The 24,623-nt window shown below is 36.7% G+C and overlaps 1 protein-coding gene across 10 annotated transcripts; it reads right to left on the bottom strand.

The window, feature by feature from the left end:
• Window positions 1-33: 33 nt before the first annotated feature.
• LOC103153295 (sorting nexin-14) lies at window positions 34-22,729 on the bottom strand. 10 transcript variants are annotated; one of them, XM_007574157.2, is made up of 31 exons: window positions 22,507-22,729; window positions 22,282-22,423; window positions 22,053-22,173; window positions 21,619-21,692; window positions 21,093-21,171; window positions 20,970-21,013; window positions 20,368-20,455; window positions 20,212-20,296; window positions 19,972-20,131; window positions 18,582-18,657; window positions 18,462-18,506; window positions 17,483-17,563; window positions 17,278-17,392; window positions 16,398-16,553; window positions 15,616-15,740; window positions 14,896-14,954; window positions 13,799-13,825; window positions 10,661-10,807; window positions 9,068-9,200; window positions 8,279-8,465; window positions 7,182-7,265; window positions 6,881-6,981; window positions 6,106-6,217; window positions 5,982-6,022; window positions 5,617-5,736; window positions 4,681-4,804; window positions 3,705-3,869; window positions 2,993-3,088; window positions 2,814-2,905; window positions 2,625-2,681; window positions 34-380 (listed from the first exon to the last, which is right to left on the bottom strand). In XM_007574157.2, exons 2-31 carry the CDS (start codon window positions 22,416-22,418, stop codon window positions 342-344), a joined length of 2,970 nt encoding a protein of 989 aa, XP_007574219.1. In that variant the 5' UTR covers window positions 22,419-22,423; window positions 22,507-22,729; the 3' UTR covers window positions 34-341. The 10 variants fall into 10 exon arrangements, with proteins under 10 accessions (XP_007574219.1, XP_007574217.1, XP_007574218.1 ...); XM_007574155.2 differs by having other exon boundaries at window positions 34-383; window positions 22,507-22,728; XM_007574156.2 differs by having other exon boundaries at window positions 35-383; window positions 19,972-20,128; window positions 22,507-22,728.
• Between the last annotated feature and the right edge of the window lie 1,894 nt (window positions 22,730-24,623).

Here is a 24,623-nt window from a genome sequence, read left to right as displayed (position 1 = left end):
GTAAATAATACAACTCACACACAGCTGCTGAACTGAATCCAAATATTTTATTTTTATCTTCACATTTCAGGAAAAAAAACACAAGTCAAAAACTGGTAAGAATTAAAAGTGCAAATCTGCAGATTTCCCACCTCAGATCAGAAACATGTTGGTAACGTTCTGCGTTAATGCGGCTAAAACCCAGAAGCATGTTCCTTAATCCGTCAAGGACTGTTGAAGCCTCCGTTCAGTCCTTTTGGATCCACGCTGAGACTTCCTGCTGCGACCCGCCAGAACCCAGAGCCTCTCAGGATGCGGGTCGAACCGAACAGGGTCCAGCTGGTCGATCAGCGCCGAGCGTTTTACATCCATGGAGCCACAGCAGAGGGCTCCTTCTGCACCTGCTGGGAAATTACACAGCGTCACACAGAGATGCTGATAACTCAGCTGCACCAACTGAATTATCATTTTCACTTTGAGCCACAACAAGGTCAAGAAGGCTCTTAAAGGGCCGGTTACTCCTGAATATGATGATGAAACCCAAATACTAATGAACCTCTTAAAATTAAATTATATTGAGCGTCTTTTCACATTCCTCCAGGAATTCAGAATTGTTTTTGTGATTTTTTTTTATGATCAAAGTAATTGATTTTGTGGAGCTACTTTATAAATATTTGAAAGGAATTAGGAATATTGACACTTACTGTATATATGACAGTAAATGTGATTTTGTTGCTCCTTCACTGTAAAAACACAAAATCCTACCAAAATTGGTCAAGTTTAGTGCAAATATATTAAAATAAAATGAAACTAACTTACAATTAACTTTCCACAAAATATAAGAGCTTATTTTAAATCAATAATTCCTTAATTTTTATTAAAAGGTACTACTGCACTGGCAGATTATTTCACTTATAGCAATACTTCTTATAAATTAAATACTTTTTTATTAATATAAAGAAATGATTGACTTAAAATTAGCTCCGATTTCTTGCTGAAAAAATGCTAATAAGTTAGTTTTGTCTTAATTCAAGCACACTAACATATTTAGAAACTAGACCACGAAGTAGTTGGTAAGATTTTGTATTCTTGCAGTGAATTCAAACAAATTTCTGGTATTTTTATTTGCATTAGTGAGTTTATTTGTCGTTCCTGACTGTTTTGGCCTGTCACATAAAACCAAAATAAACTGGAGAGTGATTTGAGAACATGTTAAGGATGTAGAAAAAGTTAAAACTGCAAGTCAAACTTTAGTATTTTATTTTATTTCTAAGCAAAAGAATAATTTTGTTTGTGGCACATCAACACGATTTAACGCTTTAGTTTGATTTGTCTTAACTCTGAGCAGGTTCAGTGCATTGAATCCACTGCAGCTGAACAGAGGCTGGACAAAAACAACTCTGGACATTTACAGCCAGCTGTGAAGTGGGTTTAATGGCTGAGCTCACATTACCAGCTGCTTGTCAGAAATCTAACAAAAAACATTTAAACAGCAAAACAAAATTAATATTCCAAATAGTTTCTTCATATGAAACATAAATGACTTCATCCACTTCATGACAGGCTTCTTTAATGCAGAGCAGAGAACTGCCAGCCTATTTCCAGAAGAGGCTAATGTTCCTTCAAGGTGAATTATTATGGTACTAAATTCACCCTTTGCAAGTTTTTATTCTTTCATTTTGGTCTTAAAAAAAACCATCCAGCCGTTTTTTGGTGTCTGGAAAATGAGCCTTTTCAAAAACCTCCAGAAGGCACTGCTCCGTTACCTAGCAACTCCAGGCGAGCCTAGCCCGTTAACTAGCACCTAAGCTGAGTTCCAGCATGTTTGGTCAGCTGGTTTTACCATTGTATGCGCTGTACAATGGCTGCTGGAAAAGACAAGTGTTTTGTTGTTGACTTACCATCCAGAAACCACTTGCTGCGTTCTTGTTGGTTGTGCAGGAGGCTCCATGTCTGCTTTTCAAAGATGTACAGTTGTATATTTATGCATCTGTTTGCAGCCATTTTCATGCGAGTGTAAACGTTGAGTTGGGGGGGCGTGGCCAGCAGCAGATTATTTAAAGTGACAAGATTCCCTAAAACAGCTCAATCTGACTAAAATCTTATCTAAGAATTAGTTTGTGCAAAAAATGTAAAGAACATGTTTTGTATAGGCCATTGATCTATCCGTTAAGTTGAAATTTGTGAACTCCAGTTTGTATCTATCAGGTCGTTTTGGGCTTTCGTTGTGTTTTTTGTACCGTTTTTCTTATTTGTGCAGATCAAAAATGTCTTCTGTGAACTTTTAGGACAAATTCTCTTGATTTGGTCGTATTTATAAAATGCATTGAAGCAACAGTTTGGGTATTCCAGGTTTTTTCTCGTTAGCCTCGTTGTTGCTTCTAATGCAGCAGATTTTTAAGTGTGTGCTCTTCTGAACAAATTACAATTTTTTCTGAAACTGAAATTTTCATTGACACTAGGATTTAGTGTTCAAAATAATTTTAATATTGGTTTTATTTCACATTTTATCCCAGTTTGGGTGATTTGTTGGAAACATCTGAACAATTCTGACACTTGCTAATAGCTAGCTTAGAATAATTTTAATACTGCATGAGTAAACTCAAGACAATAGAGATGGCAATAATTGTTATAATTATGTTTACCTTGTTCAGCTCTGGAAAAAGTTCTTGAATGACAATGTCCAGCAGCACATAGGTCAGCTAATCAAGGTAATGAGACAAAAAAATAAACATTAAAACAAAAATGTTGTTTAAAAAAGTGTGTAAACCAGTTTTCAGATACATTTATGTAATGTAGCCGATTACCAAACACACTGTGTGTGTTTCCTGTACCTGTTTGTTGAGAACCGGCTGCTGCAGTCCGTCGAAGAGAAGGCGAACTCCCTCGTACTTCGCCTCTTCTCCAATACACTTTCCTAGAAAATCTACAGAAATTTACCCAATCGTTTGTTACAGAAGCGCACTGCATTCACTAAAAATAAAATTAAACAATATGAAATGAAATAAAAGACCTGGAATGTAGCTCATCATCTCCTCGAATGTCCGCTTGGCTCTGCTCTGTTTGTCCTGCGCCGACCGCGGCGGACTGCTCTCGCAGAAAACTGCGTCTGGAACGACATCGGTTCTGTCAGCCACGGACATGCTAATAAGGAGTAGATTTCTGCCAGAAAAACTGACATTTTGAGATTAATCTCAGAAATTTTCTAGGAGAAATAACTTCCTAAGATCAGTCACAAAATTTCATCTATTTTCTATGACATTTTTCACTGTTCTGTCTCAAAGATTTTCTGGAAAAAAGAGGAAATTTTCTGAGTTTCAAATGGCAAAAACTTTTGACTTTTGAAACTCAGAAATTTTGAGGTTTCTAGGCAAGGAAACGAGGAAATTTATGAGCATGAAAAGTCAAAAATTTGCAAGAAAAAACTTTTTTTTTCTGAGTTTCAAATGTCAAAAATTTAAGTTTTTCAGCCCAGATATTTTCTATTTCTTCAAGGAAATTTCTGAGATTAATTTGAAAATTTTGTAGTTATTTTTTAGCAGATGTTTCACATTTGAAGCTCAGAAATGTCTATTTTTTCTAGAAAAATTTTTATATTAATCTCAAAATTTCAGAGATTTTGAGTGTAAATTTCCTCCTTTTTTCTCTCCACATTGGCCCGGGTTCGGCGCTGCGGTCGAAGGCCGGGGCGCTCCAGGAAGTGGCTCGTTGTGTTTCCTGCTTACCTCTCAGCAGGGTGATGAGCGAAACCAGCCGGTGCTCCTGCACCACCTGGTTCAGTTTGTGCTGCAGGTAATAATCTGTGTAGGCCTCCAGGCTGTTCTTGAACAGGATCCTGCCGCCCATCAACAGGTGATGAAACCAGTCAGGGATGTGAAACACGACGCGACCTGCCGCAGAGACACAGGAAACATTTAGAACATTACACAAAAACTTTAAACTTGCATAAAGTTTTGGGAGGCTTCAGGAAGTCCCCACTGTTTTATATTTTTGAAAGTAATTTTCTGTCTCAAGTTACTGATGAAGGTCACTAATCCTTCATCAGTTTTCATCAGCTAAGTTTTAATTTAGCGTTTTATTATTTTTTCTAGCTTTGAAAACATTTAGCACACTTAGCTTAAATTTTTCCAGATAAATTAGAAACCACTAATTTACTAGGAAGTTTTGCAAACTTTCAGCTGAATAAAATTCGACTTTTGTGTTCAAACTAGTTATATTCATGCTCTTATTTTGAAGTCTGTTTAGGTAGCAGATCTGTTTCCTCTACAACAAACAAACAAACATGAATTGTTTTGAGAGCCTCCTCACATTTTTGTGACAATTAGCATTAGCTTAGCATTAGCTAAATAGCATGTTGGTATTGTACTTTAGACAATCTTATATTATTCTCTAATTAATTGTATTACTTTTTAATTCTCTGCACTTTTCATTGAACTTAACTTCAGACATAAAGACAAGCTGCTCAAATTCAAGTGTTTGAATTTAAATACAAATATTTGCCTTTTTTTAATGGAACTACGTTAAGCGGTAACACTTTTTAGCCATTTAACTGTTTGATTATCCTACCTGAGCATAAGCAGGGAATGTTTATGATTTAAAGTCAAACTGAGTAAAAAAAAAACAAGTTTTTTAATAAAGTTAATGTAAAACTCTGATTTAATCTGCAGTTGTGCTGGACGGATTAAATTTACTTTAACTTACCGACATACACTAAATAATCGTACACTCCTTCAACAGTGATCATCTCCATGAAGTAGTTCTGGTTGTGCCTCTTCTCTGTCACTTCTGATCGGTTGGCGTTGTTTTTGAAGAGATCGTTGAAAAGCTGCAACACATTTTAGACTGAAGAAATTAAAATGAGTCTCTGTAAGGATGCATGCATTTAGATTAAACAAGGGGTGAAACGATGAACCGATTATTGAAATGATCGTCAACTAATTTTGTAATTGATTAATCGCTAACTGCAATATACAGACCTAAAAAACAAAGTCAGAGCAGAAATTGAGACAAAACTTTACAAAAAATATAAACATTTTGCATTTAAGATGGAAAAAAAAACTTTTGTCTGTAAATAAAACTCCTCATGTAGCATAGCTTTGAAAAGAACTTGTTCAAATTAGAAAATCTCTTTTTAAGCATTTTGTCTGTCCAATTGTTAATCAGTTAATCAATAAATAATAATTAAACTGTATTAATATTTAGTCAAGCTGAAAGTTTCACATTTTTTAGCTGCAAATGGATCCTTTGCTTCAACTGATAGAGAACTCTAAAAAGAAATGAAATAAAATGTTTATTTTCTTATGAAAGAAAATTAAATTATTTGTTTATTTGAAAGTTTTAATTTATTTCTGTATTTCTATTACTGTGTAAAAAGGTTTAAGTGGTTACATTCTTTTACATCCGATTAATCAATTAATGGTCATATTTAGATTAATTGATTACTAAAATAATTGTTACTTGCAGCCGTAGTAAAGACATGCTTTTCATATTTTAATTCGGAAAATTCTAAGATTGAATAAAAAACGTTTAAGAGATAAATCTGTCAAATATTTAAAATCTGATTAGTAGCCAATTAATCAGTAAATAAAATATTTGTTATTTGCAGCCTGAAATGAAAACAGTGAGAAAAGTTTAAACCTTTTTATCGTTTTCTGAGGTCGGACTCAGGATGGTGAGTTCGGGTCGGCTGGGTTTGGGTTTGGGAGATTCGCAGGAGTTGAAGAAGGACTGGATGAACGGCTCCAGATGCTGTCCTTTCTGGACAGGAAACGCACATAAATCAAATAAAAAACACACAAAGGAGACAAAACATTACAGAATTAATTACAAAATGTAACAAACTGTGTTAAATAAATACATTTCATTTGTAAAGTAGTCCGTTTTATTTAAAATAAATAAATTGACTGTTTAACGGTTCTGGGCAACAAAACGTCAATAATGTATTTTTTTAGACAAAATTTTGACATTTGATGAATTAAAAATGCATAGAAACTCTTCTGTACCTCTTTTATCAGTTTGCTGGGCACTGCCTTGATGATTTTCCCTGTAAAAATAAATAAAACAACATAATTTATGATGCATTTCTTCTCCGCTTTGCCCAGACGCAGCTTCCCTCTCCGGTCGCACCGAGGTTCACGTCCGGCAGCATCTTGTCCAGGAACTGAGACTCCATGCTGTGAGGAGACAGGAAGTCGGCCAGCAGCTGGCTGTTGCTCAGCTCTGGATGCTGCAGAAGTCTCTGCAAAAGCACAAAATGAAAAGTGGATTAAAGCACATCTACAAATAAAACAAGTGAAAGGCTGCAGGAGCTTTTTAACTATTAACTTCAAGTCATTTTAGTCTATTTACTTTAGCTTAGCATAAATATGTGTTGCCAGTTCAGGTTTTTTGGTGCCTGAATCAGTTTGTTGTGCAATAATTATCCAAGTTAAGGCCATTTAAAATGATTGGCTTCAGGATCGCCGGGGTGAATTAAAAAAACATGAGCGTGTGACGAAACAGAAAGCAAAGAAATGCAAATTATTCAAAACAGATGGTAGACGGCCAATTAGATCCTCCATTTCCAAACTGTTTTAAATGCATCGCGTGGGTTTTGATTTAACGTTTAAGCACAAATCTCACAGAAACAAAGCAGCATTAAATGATTCATGGGATCAAAATGGCTTTCAAAACGTAAAGCTCAATTTAGGATGATAAAAGCAGAACGGCTCGAGTTTCACACAATGTTTGAACGCAACGCTAGACTGGGATTTCAGATCCACAGCAATTTAAATCAGGCTGCAACCAGCGGTTACTCCAGCTTTAATCTATCAGTTATTCTGATGATTTATTGATTTTATATGCAAAGTCATTTATATCAGGGTGGAAATGAGTCGAGTTTTGAATTTTCTCCTTTATCTACCTGAAGATATTCCTCAAACTCTTCCCGCTTGGATGTCAGAAACTCGTAATTCTTGGGGCCAATTATTCTCTTGGAGGGCAACTGGGCATCTGGAAATGAACCTTTAAAGAGGATAAAACTGAAAAATGAGTGCATATATAAAAAACTGAGAAGAAATTACCTTTCAGTGTCTTAGGTTTACTTCTAGGCTCCAGTTGGAAGTCTTTTTTGGACTAAATTATTTTTTTAAAAAAAATAACTCCAAATAATAAAAAATATGCAAAAAAGCACAAAGTGAAGCAACAATGATCGGAAAACTTGCCGTGAAACTCGGTGAGCTTCGATTCGAGGACGTAAAACTCTAGATATCTCCGGTAGACCGACCAGTGCTCAGTTTCATGACCCACTATTGGAAACCAAATATTAAAAATCAGGAAGTTGGACGAGAAATTTTTTATCAAAACCTAAAATTTCTCAAATTAATTATTCTCAGTACAATTTCCAACACTTAGAGAAATCAAAGCAAATTTGATTTACAAAACTGTTGAGATTTTCAGATCTATAAGGAAAAAAAATTTGAAGTTAATCTCTGAAATTGACAGGAAAAAAATCTGAAATTTTTACATTAATTTCAGAAATTTTCTAAAAGTAAATTTTAAAGTTTGAAAATTGTAAAATTTGCCAGAAAAAAAAAATCTGAAATTGAGATTAATCTCATAAATTTTTAGTAAAGCCTGGAACTTTCTGAACTTCAAATGTCAAAAGTTTGCAAGAAAAAAACTCAGGTATTTTTGGATTAATCTCATGAATTTTCTCAGAAAAAAAGCACATTTCTGAGTTGCAAAGGTCGAAAACCTGCGAGACTCAGATGTTTTTAGATAGTTCTCAGATAGATTTTAGAAATAAATTACACAGTAAAAACTGCTGGGTTAAAAACAACCCAATCTGTAACCCAGTGCTGGGTCAAATATGGACAGACCCGACGCTGGGGAGTTTTAACTCAACTGGGTCGATGGTTTGACCAACACACTCGGTTATGGCAACTGGAAATTTGAGTTTCAAAAGTCGAGAATTTGCAAGAAAAACCCAAGAAATGTTTAGATGACACAAAGACATTTTTTATAGAAAAAAAAAACAAGGAAATTATGAAAAGTCCAAAATCTTCAACGTCCAAAACTGGACAAGTCGAAAACGTGAGAGAATAAAACTTGAGACATTTTTAGATTGTTCTTAGTCGACTTCACCCCCTAGTGGTCTGGAGGACTTTTCAACTTGTGAAATTTTTGGTGAAAATTTACTTTTTTATTTTACAATGTGCCATTGTGTATACCTGACAATGTTTTTCTTAAATTTTCGTAAAGTTTACAGAACAAGAAGCATAAATTTCCCTGAACGATGGCGCTAACTCCCTGAGTTGACCTGCTTTCCTGTCATTGCGCTCCACGTCGATGCAGAAGACGGGAATCCTCTCTCGCTTCACGTCGTCGTCGTAGAAGTCGATGTACGGGATGGTGATGTTCCAGGCGGAGAGGTTTCGAGGCGTGCTGGGCGTGGACGTCGCCTCCATCGGCGAGTCGTCCTCCAGAACCATCATGGCTTCCTCGACCTTCAGTTGAAAATGCAGCAGGTGTCAGCCATTTAGTGACGCTACAATCTTCTCCCTCTCTCATTAGCTAGTTTCCTGTCACTTCACTATCAAATAAAAGCCACTAGAGCCAATAAAACCTTTAAAAACAAATCTGCACTGCAAAAATACAAAATATTAAAGTCAAAACTTTGCCAGAAAAAAAATCTGAAATTTTGAGATGTATTTCAGAAATTTTCTAAAAAAAATAAAACTTGGAAATTTCTGAGTTTCAAAAGTCTAAAATTTTCCACCTATGAAACTCAGAAATTTGCAAGTATGTTCTAGAAAATTTTGGAGATTTTTTCTTGCAAATTTTCGACTTTTCAATCTTAGAAAAAAGAAATTCCAAGACTAATATCAGAATTTCAGTCAGAGAGGGAGGGAGGGAGGAAGGAAGGAAGGAAGGAAGGAAGGAAGGAAGGACTAAAACAGGAAATATTTTCTGTGAAAAACTTGCAACAGCGTCTGATTTCCTTCACTCAGTCTCGCCCCCTGGTGGCAGTGGTCTGCCAGCCTGCAGATAATGAGCCGTACTTGATAAAATGTGCTCAGTATGTTCCAGCTGGGGCAGCCGGTCTCACCATGTCGTCCTCTCCCTCCACCAGCCCGTAGGACGGCAGCATGGCGCCCTCCATGGTCGTGCTTTTGAACACTCCTTTGATCTTGCTGCCGATGCGGCTGATCCCGAACGACTCGCCCCTCTTCGACGTGTTCCTGCAGAGCCAAGAGGGCGGAGAGCGAATGATGACCGACCGACCGAGGCTCCGCTTCAGCAGAGCGCATGCAGCCAGAGAGGAAGAACGACACAGCAGAGGAGGGACGAAGCTACCCAAGACAAAATGCCACTTATCTTACAATGCCAAAAACTCTGCTGGCCCAAAGCAAAAACAGTTACAAAGCAGTGAGAGTATTGGCTTCACACGGTCCGATCCGGAAGCTTCGATCAGTAACAAAGGAATTATGCTGGTATTAATCACAAGTCATCCACAAAACAAAGCAGACACTCCGAGTCTGGCAAAAACACGAAATATCACCAAGTGCTTTGGTCTGGATTCTACTGCAAATACCTTCAATTAAGACAAAAGTAAAAGTAACTTTTCAGCTACATGAAGAAGATTGTTTCAAGTCAAAACTTCCTTAATGCTGATTAAAAAGAATGCTGATTCAACTGACAGATTCTTTCACTTGTTACAAGGCGTTTTTCCCATGAAATGATGAAATAAGCTACAACAGAGTATCACGGCCATTGCATATGGAAATAAATAGGAGCCAAAAAAACTGAGAAACTTTTAGACTACTCTCACAAAGCAAAAACCTGGACATTAGAAAATATGAAAATTTGCTAGAAAAAAACTTGAAAACTTTCTGAGTTTCAAAAGTCAAGTATTTTCCAAAAAAAATCAAAAAATTTAGAGATTAACATCAGAAATTAAATAAATAAATAAAAAACTCAGAAATTTTGCAAATAAATGAATAAAATTCTAGAATTTTTCTTGAGAAAAACTCAAGTTTCAACTGTTGAAAACTTTCCACTTTTGAATCTCATAAATTTCCTTGTTTTTTCTAGAATATTTCTGAGATTAATCTAGACTTGAAAATTTTTGACTTTTCAGATTCAGAATTGTACAGGGGTTTTTTTCTACAAAAAGTAGAAAAAGTAAAACAATTTGGACTTTAAAATGTCCTTGTTTTTTTTGTAAAATAATTTTTTAGATTAATTTAAAATTTCTGAATTTTTTTGGTTGAAATTTTCTCCTTTTTTTTTCTGTCTACAATGAACCCAAATCGCTGCCGGAATAACCTGCCAGTGGAACTAGGAATTTTTATCAATATTAATCAACTATGACTTAAAACAAGCCCATATTTCTTGCTGAAAAGTTATCTTTAAGTAATTTGTGTCTAATTTTAAGAGCACTAAGATATTCCCACTAGAAACTAGACTAAAAATACTTGGTAAGAGTTTGTGTTTTTGCAGTGTAGGTTGAGAAACAGAGACCACACGGGTTCAAACCCAATTAAAGAGACAAGTCACTGCATTGTTAGAAATAATAGGATAAAAACAGGTTTCCATGCAGTTGGCCTACCATGCAGGCGTCTGGGTGGGACTGGGGTCACATGAGGGGACATGGAGGGGGATGGACGGCATGACATCACACAGATGGACCCTGACTTACTTGGGCGATGAGTGGCGGTGGGTTTGCGAGCCGTATGGGAAGTTTGTGAACGTGGACTGGGCATGGAGGGAGCTAAAGGATGCAGGTGAGGAGCTGCCAGAGGCGGTGAAGAGTGAGGACGGGGACTCGGGGCTCCAGTCCCAGGAACTACAGGCAGAACAGGGCCGGGTTCCCCGCGGGGCCGGTGGGGGAGAGGACAGGGCAGGCAGTATGGTGGTCAGGGAATCACAGTGGACATTCAGGGTGCATTCACACCAGCCCTGTTTGGGCCGCTTTAACTCCAGTCCGTTTGCCTAGAAAGTCCGGTTCGGTTGGGGAGGTGAGCGCACAAAATACAAATCTACAACCCTCGGTTTTGGTTTGGTTGAGGTGAACTCTGGTGCTGTTCGAATTTATACATGAACACCAAGTGGACCGGAGACTGCTCCAAAACCAGGAAGCGGACTACAGCACAAGGCATTCTGGGTAAATACCAAAACAAACTCGCTAGCGAGCTAATGCTAGCCTTTTACCAACGACAAAAGAAAAATCCTCCAACCGCTAAAATCTGACGCTACTTTATTTTTGTTTATATTTCACAATCAGTGTTTACTTCTGAGGTTTTCATGTAATTTCCGTCAGGTTTTTGGTGCAGCAATTTCCGTGGGTTTTTGGTGCAGCGCCCCCACAGGTGGGGAGGGGAACAACACAGAGGTCAATTCAACAACACAAAATAAGGGTCAGGCTACAGTTTTTTCTTTTTTATTATGAGAATAAAATCATAGTACTACGAGAATAAAGTCTAGTCTTAAGCCTACTGGAATAAGGTCATAATATTACTAGAATACAGTCGGAGTAATATGAGAATAAATTAGAAATAACAAGACTAAAGTCTAAATAATACAAGAATAAAGCCATAATATTAACAGAATGAAGTTGTAAATGTATGGGAACTAACAAAGTTGTATACATTTTTTGTAAAAAGTTACAAAAAATGTATTATTCAAGTTTTTTCTTATTTTTTGTAAAAAGTTACAAAAAATGTATTATTCAAGTTTTTTCTTATTAAAAAGAATTTCTCAAAATATTAAAATGCTTTGTTTCTGATTAAACTCCATTTTAATTCTGCTAATATTGTGACTTTTTTCTTTAAATTAAATAAAAATCCTCATAGCCTGGCCCTGTTACATCATCACACAACTTACAGCATTGCTAATTGAAATAAAAGCCACATTTTAAAAATATTTTCAGTCATTTATAATGTCTTTCTTATCAAATAAAGCGAGAAAATTTAAATCAAATCGTACCTGGTGTGAATAAAATCAGAGATTTTATTTTTAAGCCACATCGCTCAGCCCTAACACAGTGTGAAAGCGAACCGCAGCAGCTGAAAATGTAGTAAATGTGATTTTTGTCCCCAATCGAACCGATTCTACTGGACCGTCAGGTGGGTAAAACACCCTCAGTGACAGACAGAGCACGGCGGTTCCTGGTGGACTGACAGGCCGAGCCGAGGAGGTTTCCCAGCCGCATTTATGAGGAAGGTTAAAAGTATCCACCACTCATCAACTTTCCCACATTTTACCACCAATTTAATCTACTTCATTGGGATTTTGTGTGAGAAAGAGATGCCAGTTTTCTAAGTTTTCTAAATCCCGACATTTTGTTTGGTAATGTTTGCAGCGTGGTGCAGTGTTTTGTTTTGCTGGTTGTTTTTTATCTGCAAGTAGGAGCGGACATTTATTGTGTTGTTTATCATTTATCGTCATAAATTTCCTATCATTGTAAGAATTTGATTTATCTTTAACACAATAAATTACAATACATTGTTCTCATGTGAGGTCAGATTTCCGGGAACTTTGTAACTACCAAGAGAGCCATCTTGGTAGGCAGTTGCTATGGAGTTGCTATGACAACAATAAACAAGCCACAAGCTTAGAAGTAGCTCTCACCTTGTTCCTAACAATATAAGTACAACTATAAGTACTGAGTACTCCACCCACCTCTTTGTAATACTTAGATGAATATCAGTAATATTTACTGCAGTACTTGCTGCCAAACTAGAAAAACGTACTTAATTAAAGGAGCTAAGACGAATATATATAGTTTTGTGCTGCGCTTGCCTACCAACATGGCGCTGATCACTTCAAGTTCAAACCAGAACCTATGTCAAACTCTTAAACTGTTCTTATTGTTTTTTTGTTTACTATTTTCTCCACTTTTCTTTCAATAAATGTGGATATGATTAAATGCCGTGTGTGCATTTTAGTGATAAAATTACACTTCTTTATGTGATTGGTGTCCTGAAGAAGCTTATTGGAAATGGACAAGTGTTTTTTAAGAGTATATTTCTGTTTGTCAGGAAGTCGTTGCCATACAGCTACCCCAAAAAGCAGCAATAAATAGATGGTATTGACACTTTTATTGTTATTACAATAGTGCCACAAAATATTGCAATAAAACTTGAAGTTCATATCACCCACTCCTATTTGCAAGGAATACTCTGATTGGATAAAAAAACAAACAACTTGTTGCCTAGCAATGAGGTGAGAGAGCCTGGCGGCCGCCATGCTTATGAGACAGTGGGGCAAACCCTGCGTACTGTTTTATAGCTTTATCCTGCTTTACATGTATTTTCAGTTGAGATATATGATTCAACAAGGCTGGAACCAATTCACACTTCTCAGACGTGCATGGTTTTAATTCAAATCCACAATTTGTTTGTCTATCACATAAAATCCCAATAAAATACATTGAAGTTTGAGGAAAGTCTGTGGAAAAGTTAAATGGGTGTAAATACTTTCACAAGGCCTTCAATAGGATAATTTACACAATCAATGAATACACCAGTAAACCTACTTTCTGATCATTCATATTTAGGTTTTTAATAGATAATATTAATCAATAAGTGAAGCACACACACACAACAGCCATCTTTCTGAATCTCCCCACCAAATAAACTCTTATTTAGGAGTAAAATGTAGAATGTAATGAATTTATGAATGATTATTATACAGCTAAAATGCTAATGCTAATGCATTCGACAGTATTCTGAGCCAGTGCCCTGGTCAGGCAAGGAAGAAGCGTCTTTTATATGTTGCGTGCATCCCTGTTAAGCCAGTCACGGGTTTGGTCAGCACACTGATGCCTCATACTCACCGAATGTCATCCAAACTGACGCTATTTCTGGAACAATATGCACAAGGAGTTAGCTACCTACACAGCATACGCCGTGAAGTTAAAGTAAAGCTAGAGCGATCCAACCCCAAGTCTCTGGTTAAACTCTGCTAGTGCACTGCCTGTGGTTTTACAAGACACATCGAAAATAACAGACCCTTTTTAATATACACATTATTTCCTTCAATCAAGATGTTTTGACTCGTCTTAATGAATTTCACATTGAGAGAGAGACTGTTTTGGCTGCTGCAGCTCTCCGTCTTTGTGTCGTGTGACCTGGGACTTTCCTAGGTTGGTTTTTATTAAATTTTACTTTAATTTCATTTATTTGATTAGGACAGTGCACGTTAGTCAACATTACTACAATTCATGGCAGCATAAATTTGCAGGAATTAGCACAAAAGCTAATTTAAACTGGTTTATGTCTGGAAGAGCTCCACAGAAAGCAGCTGAAACACAACATAATTACAACAATAAAATGAAAATATTAGTTCTATAAACTTATTTTGTAAGCCAAGTCTTCATCTGATTAACTGTGACATACTGAATTATCAACAAGATGTATAAAAACAGACCAAATATGCCAATGTTAGCGCTGAGCAGTTTTAAAGGCAACTCTGCCAAACACTAAAGAAATCTATACAAACATCTGACTTTGTCAGTTATCTCATTATTCTGGTTTAGTAAATATAAATTATTCTGGTAATCCTAGCTGATCTAAAACAGGAAAGTTTAGTCTGATTTGATGTTAAACATTGAGAAAAAATGTTGTCTTTTTATGCAGTGCATGTAAATATCCTAGTTTTAACTGTATTTTAGATGTAATCATAAATATTTGAGACTAAAGTCGAATGATGTGAACATAAACGATGCAGCAGATAATAAATCAGAGATCCAGTGGGTCGTGACCTCTTAGTGGAGATTGCTATGATAAACAAAATACTGCATGTTGAGTTTGGATGCTTCATCGTATCTGATTTATTAATTAACATTCCCATCAAAATGTTACACTAAGTCACAGTTCATTTCTATTGATCTTTAGAGCTTTAAAAAGAAACTGATGGTAAGCTACAACCTACCTGCTCATCTTTGAGTTCCTGGCTGGAGACTCCGCCCCCCTGAGAAGCTGTCGAAAGTACTGCAGGAAAAAACTAAGTGAGTAACGACCACTCTGTAGGTTTGGTACAGCATATAAACTCTAGTATTTAGAAATAAGATTTTAAAAAATCTTATTATTATTATCCTGAAAGAAATATGATAATAACTGTTGACTGCGGACAATGTCTGATGACAAGGCTGGAAACAGATGTACATCTTTGAAAAGCAAAAGTGGAGCCTCCTGCACAACCAGCAAGAATGCAGCAAGTGGTTTCTGGATAATAAGTCAACAGACACAAGTGTTTTACTTGTCTTTTCCAGTAGCCATTGTACAGAGCATACAGCGGTAAAACCAACTGACCAAATGTGCTGCAGCTCAATTTGGGTTGCTAGGTAGTGGGCAGAACTCTGCTGGGGTTGCTAGGTAACGAGCTTTACTTCACTGGGGTCACTAGGTGAGGGACAGTGCCTGCTGAGTTGTGGTGATATATTCCATAAAAACAGTAACTTACTGCCAGAAAAGGGCTGGGTGTTTGTTTTTAAGTGGCTGGGTCGTTTTTAGAAGCAGTTTAGAACCAAGTGGAAGTATAAAAATGTGTAAAATGTGAATTGTTCAAAATATGTCTCCATTAAAAATCTTTTTATTGACTTAGATTGAAAGCTTGTGGTGAAATCATTGATTTGCTGCTTCAGTTACTGACCTCGTCGCTGTGACAGAACATCGGGGTGAAAACATTTTCCAGGAGCGACAGAACGTGCTCATAGGCTTCAAACAAACACCTCATGGTCTGCAGTTTCACCACCTCTGCATACGGGCCTTCAGCAACTGATACCACACAGAAAACAGAAAAAGAGATACATGCAAACGATCTGTTAGATTTTAATATAAAAAGAATAAAAGATCTCATTTAACTTACCATCTCATTGGTTTGCCAGACTCACATGATTATAACAATGGCCAGAAAAGCAAGTTTCATTACAAATATGCGCAAAACTTTGACAATATTCCACTAATGTAAAAAAACAAAAAAAAAAACATAATTGTGGCGTTTCCATTAAATAAGAAACACATGAATAAGTTTGTTCACAAGTTAAGTCATCAAGAAACATGTCACTCCATCTTCATCCTCCCATTTCCTGTTGTCGTCTTCGTCTTTTCAGCCAGTAGTAACATCCGGTTGAATCATGTTACTCGTGTGTTGTCAAAAAAAGAGTTTCTATTGCAGTTTTGCAAAATAAAACCAATTTTGTTACGGCCAAAAACAAACACCTAATCCTACCGGTAAAATTTTTAATAAAAAAAACGAGTGCGCGATTATTAGAGAGAAAATATGAGCACAGACTTTAAGCATCAGAGAATCTGACAGTTTTCTTCACTTTGGCAAAAGTAAAGAAAAAAAATATCCAAGTGTCCATAACAGCAACTTAAATCCACTAAAGGTAAATGAAATGTGCTTTTCTGAAAGCGTTCAGGGTTACGTACTGTTCCTGATTTCCTCCACTATGAATGGGTCGAAGCGGATCTTGTCGATGCTCTCGTCCAAGCAGTAAGTCTCGTAGATCTTCTTCACCTCTTCATGCAGCATCATCTTCTCCGAGTCCGACAGCTCCGGGCACAAAATCCTGTCGTTGAACTCCTCTGGGAAGTCGGGAAAGTTGGACACAACCGAGTCACTGTGTGCAAGACTTTCATGGGACAGAACAGCAGCTGGCGTATCGATCGAAATATCGATACCAAGATAAGTATTGGTATCGGATAAACATTTTTATTTACAGCTTCTCTTCCATATGTCTAGCAAATTACTCAAGTTCATGCAGAAATTAAAATGGCAAATATCAAGAGCTTACATTTAAATTTCATACCCTTGTAATGTTTGCATTCAAAATGTTTGCTTTCTTTCAAATACAATCTGTCTAATTTCCCATAAGTGCAATTTTATCATCATCTATTCAGCTGAAAAATAAAAAAAACACTTTTGTAAAGATATATACCTAAAATTTAAAACTGGCCTAACATTTTACCTTGAACAGGTCAGGATAGGTCTGCAGGTCACACAAAACATCTCCATTACACTTTTTTCACAAAATCATTTTCACAATGGCTTCTTTTCTAGAAGCCATTGTACAGCACATACAGCATACAGAAGCAGTTGAGACCCAAATGAAAGTATAAAAATGTGCAAAATGTGAATATTTCTCCACATTTTCTAATTATTCAATGACAATGCCATTTTTTCAATATTGGATATATTGGCCCTGTATTTTTCTTATACTTGGTATCAGAAAAATTGCAATTATGGCCTCCCTGCAGAAGGTGAAATAACTGACCTGTTTTTGTCCAGGTGTGAACAGGAAACACTCACCTACGGCGAGACAGAACTGGAGGACGTGAACGGCTCCTTCCTGTTTGAGGAAGTTCATAAAACGAAAGAGAAGGTCCTGCTGCTCTCTGATTTCCTTCAGCTCCAGCTTGAGCACCTGGTGCAGGAAGAAGCAGACAGTTTAGGTGCTTATTTGGTGATATAGCTAATAATTTATCAATATTCTATATGAAGAACAAACACTTGCTGAGGGCTTTCTGTTACGAGAATCTGAATATTTCTGTAAAAATGGAACCAGCGCTGAAGTTGGCTCTGTTGCTTCTTCAGGCTAAAGAGACAAAAATACAGTAAATTCATTATACATATTACATGAAGGCTTCCTGTTAGCAGATATTAAGCTATAACTATACTACAGTACAAACATACTTTGCATTTTATGCACACTTCTGTATTAAAAATAGGGTTTCACTTATCGATTAGTTGTCATTTCTGTTGTTTTGTTTATTTTGGACATTTAAAAGGTCTTTCAGTTCCAGTGTTAAATGCTCAGTAGAATTTAATGATCTTTCATCATGTGTTCTTGCATTACAGTGACCTGACAGTATCAACTAGAAAAAAAAATCTGAATCCACCAATCAGATTAGCTAGCTGTCTAGCTAACTAGCTACAAAGATAGATAAATACTGTATTGATCCCCAAAGGGGGGAAATTTGTTTTTTAAACATCTGTGATCAGCCAGCAAACTGCAGCCGGTGTGCACCCTGATCCTAAATGTCATATTTTCTATTAACTGTAAGCAAATAAAATGTCCTAATTAACAGAAATAAAGGGTTAAAAACAGTCTATGTAATTAATCTATAGCATGTGTTTCAGTAGCTGTGTTTTCATTGACTGTATAATTGTGCTATTTGTCATTTTGAAAATAAATTTGCTTCATGGAAACATGGAAATTTTGATAAAATTTTCAAAGGTGTGTTTTGTGGTAATGGGAATGGTTTTTCCACATCGCATTTAACAGAAACACCACAATTGTAAAATTAGTGGAATATCAACAATGTTTTGCTTACATTTGTGATGGAAATGCTGCTTCTCACTCAAATAAATTAACTGTATTCTTATTTATTAAATATGTTTGTAAATAAATCATAAACTACATCCACTCTGCAACATCAAGACAGAAATAAAAAACATGTTGGTGAAATTTGATCAAAGGTTGAAGTACTCACAGGGGAATTGTCGATAAATATTAAAATTAAATGATTCACTGTGTCCTGAAGGGAAACAAACATATTTTCTATCAGCAGGAGGTTTAAAGTGACAGCAGCTCTAAATGGATCTGAACTCACCGGGTCGGCCAGGTAGTCCATCGAAGGCAGGAAGACAGAACCGGCCAGAACTTCTCTGATCAGCAGAGTCAGAGATCTGTTGGAGACAATAAAACAAAATCCTTCAAGACAACAAGCCCGAGTGTTCACACCCACTCAGCAGGCAGACTGTTTCACTTCTGAGGTGGAAAAATAACATCGCAATAATTACAATAAAATAGACTAAACAGTTTGGCTGTAATGGTTTGACATGTTTGTAATAATAAAATATCTTAACTTTATGGAAAAATTAGGGGGGGGGGAAGCAGCCAAAAGAAGTAGAGGAAGAATCAGGTGGGACCAAATGTAACTTTATGACTGAAGGGAACTGGAATTTCACTGTAAAAAATACAAAATGTTATTAAAACATCCGAATTCTGCAGTGCAAATATCTCAATATGTTTAGACTAAAAAAAACTAACTTACAAGTAACTTTTCATCAACATGTAGGAACTTGTTTTAAGAAGAAAAACTCAATTTCCATTGGCAGATTATTTCACCTATAACACTGGAAAAATGTCTTGTTATTAAAGAAATAATCTACCAATGAATGAAGTACATTTCCATCAATATTAAGGGATTGTTAACCAAACTCACATAGCTAGCTGAAATGTTATTTGTAAGTTAATTTTGTCTTATTTTAAGATATTTATTCTTGAACCTAAACAAAAATATGTGGAAAGATTTTTTTGTTTTTGCAGTGAAGGATTCGGGTCAGTTTCTTTCAAAACATTTGAGTTTTAAACAAGTTTAAAACTCAAACAACTTTAAACAAGTTTTATAAGTCAAATAAAAGCTGAATTGGGTGCAGAAAAGTTGGCTTTACAGTAAAAGTTTCTGGATTTACAAGACTTTTCTTATTATAAGAGCTTGGTTATAAAAACAAATACTTTGTGCTGTGCTTAAATTTCAGGTCAAAAATAATTTTACCCTGATTACATTTTTTTATCATTCTTGAACTGCAGTTGTGGGCCGAAGAATAATCAGTCCATGGGCCACAAATGGGCCCGGGCCGCACTTTGGACACCCTGCTTTATTTGGTAATTAAACTCACATTTTTTGCATTGGAAACACAAACTTTAATGTATTTTTGTTGGATTTTATGAAGGAAAAAAAATCGAAGCAATGCAAGTTTTAAAGTGTGAAGGAAAGAAGACATTAAATTTATTATTTTTAAATAAAAAATACACATAACGTTGCATGTGTGTGAATTCGGCCCTCTTTTTCGTAGATTCACATTTTGTTGTAATTCCATATGAACATATTGACTTTTACTCATTCTTATTTGGAGATTAATTTAAATAAAAAAGGATTCATCTACGCAACTTTGGGCGCTGCAGTTTGTATATTTTGTGCTGCAGCGGTGCGCTACCTGCAGTCTGTGCCTTTGGGCGGCAGGATGTAGGGGAAAAGTATCTCAGTCAGCTTCCTCAGGTAGAGGAGTTCATCTCTGCGGCTGCGCAGCGCCACGTGGAGATCCGGACCGAACTCATCCAGCGCTGCTTGTTGAAAATACTCTGCGTTCTTCACTGCTTCGAACGACAAAACGTAAAGTTACACCTGCAGTACCGATCGCGACCTACAGGAGGCAGTGTGCTGAAACCAGGAATACCTTTCTGCCTGGCTTTGCTGATGATCTCAATGTGTTTCATGGAAACTTTCAGGAGCTTTCTAGTAATGAGTGAAGCCACGTCCACCTTTGAGGAAACAGAGAGATTAAGATAAAATCTAATAATATAAAAATAATAATAATGTTAGGATTTGTTACCTTTTGAATTCGGCGGACCAAGACAGCAGCGAGGAAGCGTAACGTCACCCTCAGCTCATCAACAAATGAGTCGTCATCTGTGATTTCTCTGGAAGACGTCATTCAGTCACTTCAAATCGAGCAGCATCACATTTTACACCCAAATATAAATGTTAAAGGTGCTAGAATGGCTCTATGGGCGATTCAAAACATATTCATGAAGATTTTTACCCAAGTAATGAGATTTTAGTCTGTTTAGTTCTGCCTATTTTGAGCTCTTTTCAGAGTGAGCGGTAAAACCAGCTGAACAAACGTTGCTAGGTAACAACGTTGGGCTCTGCTGGGGTTGCTAGGTAACGGCGTTGGGCTCTGCTGGGGTTGCTAGGTAACGCCGTTGGGCTCTGCTGGGGTTGCTAGGTAACGCCACAGTGTGCCGTTACATTCTGGGGGGTTTTGAAACAGACAAAATTCATTTACTTATTACCAAAAAATGGCTGGGTATTTTATTTTTAAGCACTTTGGCTGTTTTTAGAAGCAGTTGAGACCCAAATGGAAGTATAACAAAACAATCAAAAAATTTATTTTTCATAATACGTCCCCTTTAGCAGAAAAAAAAAACCTACCTGTACCAGGGATATACCACATTCTCTAAGACAAGCTCCAGAATCTGTGAAAAATAAAAATATTACATGAGATCAGTGGATTCAGAACAGCTTTTATTGCTTATTTTAATTGTAATGTCACACCTCAGATAGAGAAGCATCCACCTTCGAGGGTATTTTCAGGTCAAGCCATGGCTGATAGTTTTCCAGCAACAAAGTTGGTCTGGGAAGCAGAAAAATCACAGAATTACACACAAAGAAGAGCTAAAGTCATTTCTGACCACTACCTGGCGCTAGTAGTTTTTAATTTCTTTGTCTCCAAATTAGTTTCTTTATTTCAGGGATGTCCAAACTTTTTGTCAAGTTTCCAAAAATCAATCAAGCAAATACAGCAATCAAATTTTTATTTTTTTGTGAGAAAGGGATTCATCATACATCCAAAATGTAAAACTGATTTTGCAAGTTTGCTGTATTAAAAGAAAAGTATTTAGTTTTCACATTATTTTTGGCTCGATTAAAAAACAGGATTTTGGTCAAAATATTTTCTATATTTAGCCGAGTTTAATAAATTACATAAAAATTGATTTGGGTGCAGCAAAGTCGGCTTTTCACTAAAGTCATGTTTAATTGAGTACGTTCAAATCTTACTTGACATGTTATGAAGTCATACCTGTGTCTTTTGCATTTAATCTTTCCACATACAGCACAGCTGTGGCCCAAAGGAAACAGCTCCTGCTGGAAGGACTGAGGGAGAAATTAACTCACATTATTAACCTGTTACAGTAACAAAATAAAATCAGAGTTTTACAACAGCATGTCCGGGGTCATTAGATTAAAATTTTTCCAGCAAAAAAATATGGGAATTTCAAAACTTTTTGATTTTTCAAACACGGAAGTGTCCATGTTTTTTCTGGAAAATTTCTTATATTGGTCTTATAATTTCTAAGTTTCCACTCACATATTTTCAATTTTTAAAACGCAGAAATTTCCTTGTTTCTTTTTCAGAAAATTTCTGAGATCAGTATCAAAATTTCTGAAATTTTTGGTCGAAAATTGACTCTTCCTTTTTGATTTTGTAATCTAGGTCGCAGTAGTCTGACCAACCTTTGTTTTTGGTTTAATGGACACGAATATGTTTGGTAGCAGAGACTCGGGACCCAGTGAGCAGTAAAACGTAACCACACCCGCCAGGAAGGACCAAAACACCATGATAATATGAATATATCTACAAACAAAACAAATCACATAATTAATAATCACATGCAAAACAAACATTACGTCATCCCAGGTCAACATGTGATGCGTTCAGGGACCCCGAGCGGCGTTTACTTGCCTGTTTAGCAGAAGAGTGGTCAGCAGTAAGACCAGCAGGAGAAAACAGAAAACTGGGTACTGCCTGCCGAGCTCCCTGACCCGGTCCAGCTTCATCCCGCGACTCGTCAGCTGCAGAAAAGCTCTGATGCTGCCCATCTTCCCTATAATCCATGAAAACAAAAACACGCTGCAGCGTCGGGTTCTGGGAAATTTACAGCATTTTATTTATCAGTCCAACACTTACCGCCGGTTTACGGCCGAGCAGAGGCAGGAAAATGACACAAAGGTTGCTGGATGGTTGGATGATCAGCGCAGGCGTGGTGCCCGTCTGCAGCTGTTGGGATTAAGATCACGCAGCATGGTTCCTCCCGGAGCTGCGGGTCTAATGGCTGCGGTGCTGGCTGTCAGCCCGGTCCGTGGAGGGGCTGCTGCCGGTTGTCAACACCGGAGACGCGTGATGTCACCGCGCTCGCCGCCAGTTCGGCCTCTGGTTCCTGTAGTTCTCACCAGTACCAAACACTACACCTTCCCGACATGTGGATTTGCTTCTTCATCTGGGTTTATTCGCAAATCATGACTGCGGTTCAATCATGAGGTGCTAAAATATCCGGACATGTTTTAAAAAGTTGATATTCCATTAAGTAAGTCATATAAATTTAAGCTAAATAAGTTGTTTCTCTTCTTTGTGTTCATAAAAGATTAGGAAAAAATATTTGTTTTGATTCGTTTTAAAATTTTTAAACAATAATAATAAATATTATTCAGTGGTGCCTCCAAGGGGTGGCAATGTGGGGGCCATGACCCCTGCTTGAAAAACACTACTACCCAATCTTAGTTCCCACAAGTCTGAACCGAAAGTCATTCACGGCATCTTAGCAGGCAAGCGTACGTACAACAAAAATACAATATGTGGGCACTCTTCACCAGTGTGCACATGCCCAAATTCACCATGGAGGAGCTTTGCAACCTTAAATCCACAGACGTATACAATCAATGTTTAAGTGGATTTGTAAAGGACATATGACCACTTCACATGAACGACAAGGTTCTGGTGACTGGCAGAATAAGTACATGTAGTAACATACACATAGGCTACATGTCCGCCTTAGCTTGGAGGTAAAAGCTACATTAGCTAAGCTAATTTTGGTAGTTCAGCAGTAAGTACAACAGTAAATAATGGGTAGAGTACTCAAAAATTGTGATCTAGTAATAGTTACGTACATGTCTTATTTGTAAATTAAATAGGAACCAGGTGAGAGCTTTGTTTATTGTTGTTATAGCAACTTCCTGCCAAGATGGCTGCCAGTTAAAGTTCTCAAAAGTGTGACACATCACATGAGAACTGATGTATAGAAAGTTTTCAGGTGATGTCACTTCCAGGAACTTTGTATCTAGCAGTCATCTTAGTAGGTACCAAAATAACTGTCATGACAGTTGCTATGGTGTTGCTATGACAACAATAAGTCACAAGCTTAGAAGTTCTCCCCTCATTCCTATTCAAGTACATTTCAACTATTATTTGATTAAAATGTTTGAGTACCTCTAGTATTACCAAAATATCTGTGATATTTACTGTACTACTTACTGAGCTAAAATGGACATGTAGCCTACTAGTATATTACTACATGTACTCCAACAGTCACCAGAACCTTATTATTCATGTGAAGAGTTTGAAATACATTGAACGTTATGGTTCATCTATGCCTTGCACTGCATTTGCCTACCAAGATGGTGCAGAATACATCTGGTTCAGACTTGTAGGAACTATGTACACACCCTCTGCAGAATCATGTTCAAGGGCACAAATACAACTTTTAAATCCAAATCTACTTACAAAAATGTTGAATTCAACTCAAATTTATTTTCTCCAAGTGTTCTGGGAACCATCTGTTGTCATGGTAACTGGGACTTCCTGTACTCATTGACTCTAAAGTACATCTTGGTTCATCCACATCTGCTTTTAATTGCAAATGAGGATTGACCTAGGTCCCGTTTTCATTGCGTTTTTCAGTTTTCTTGAATGGAGCCCAAAATAATAAACTGGAAATTTTTCATTTAACAAGGAAAAATTATTTGAAGTTTTGGATCTGTGATTCCATTCTTGCAAAAAAATAATTAAAATAGTTCCTTAGTTTACTGATCACTAGTGTTAGGGCCATGAAATTAAAAATGACAAAAGTTATGAAATTATAAGAATACATTCATATTACGAGAATAAATTAATAAAACTACAAAAGTCAAAATTATACAAATAAAGTCAAATTATGAGAATAGTCAGATCACAAGAACAGCCAAGAAGTCACGTTACAACTATTCTCATAATGAGCTATCTTGACTTTATTCACATTCAAATACATTTTT

Source organism: Poecilia formosa, unplaced genomic scaffold (assembly GCF_000485575.1).
Source record: "Poecilia formosa unplaced genomic scaffold, Poecilia_formosa-5.1.2 Scaffold345, whole genome shotgun sequence".
Taxonomy (NCBI): Eukaryota; Metazoa; Chordata; class Actinopteri; order Cyprinodontiformes; family Poeciliidae; genus Poecilia; species Poecilia formosa.
This window is presented reverse-complemented; position numbering and strand designations above follow the sequence as displayed.

Bases quoted from the DNA above. Each gene is read 5' to 3' on its own strand.
- LOC103153295 (XM_007574155.2), bottom strand. From the start codon at position 22,418: ATGGGCAGCATCAGAGCTTTTCTGCAGCTGACGAGTCGCGGGATGAAG. The intron at 18,507-18,581 runs GTGAGTTCAGAT...GTTTCCCTTCAG, and splicing joins TGGACTACCTGGCCGACCCG to GACACAGTGAATCATTTAAT. The intron at 15,741-16,397 runs GTACGTAACCCT...GTGTGGTATCAG, and splicing joins AGTGGAGGAAATCAGGAACA to TTGCTGAAGGCCCGTATGCA.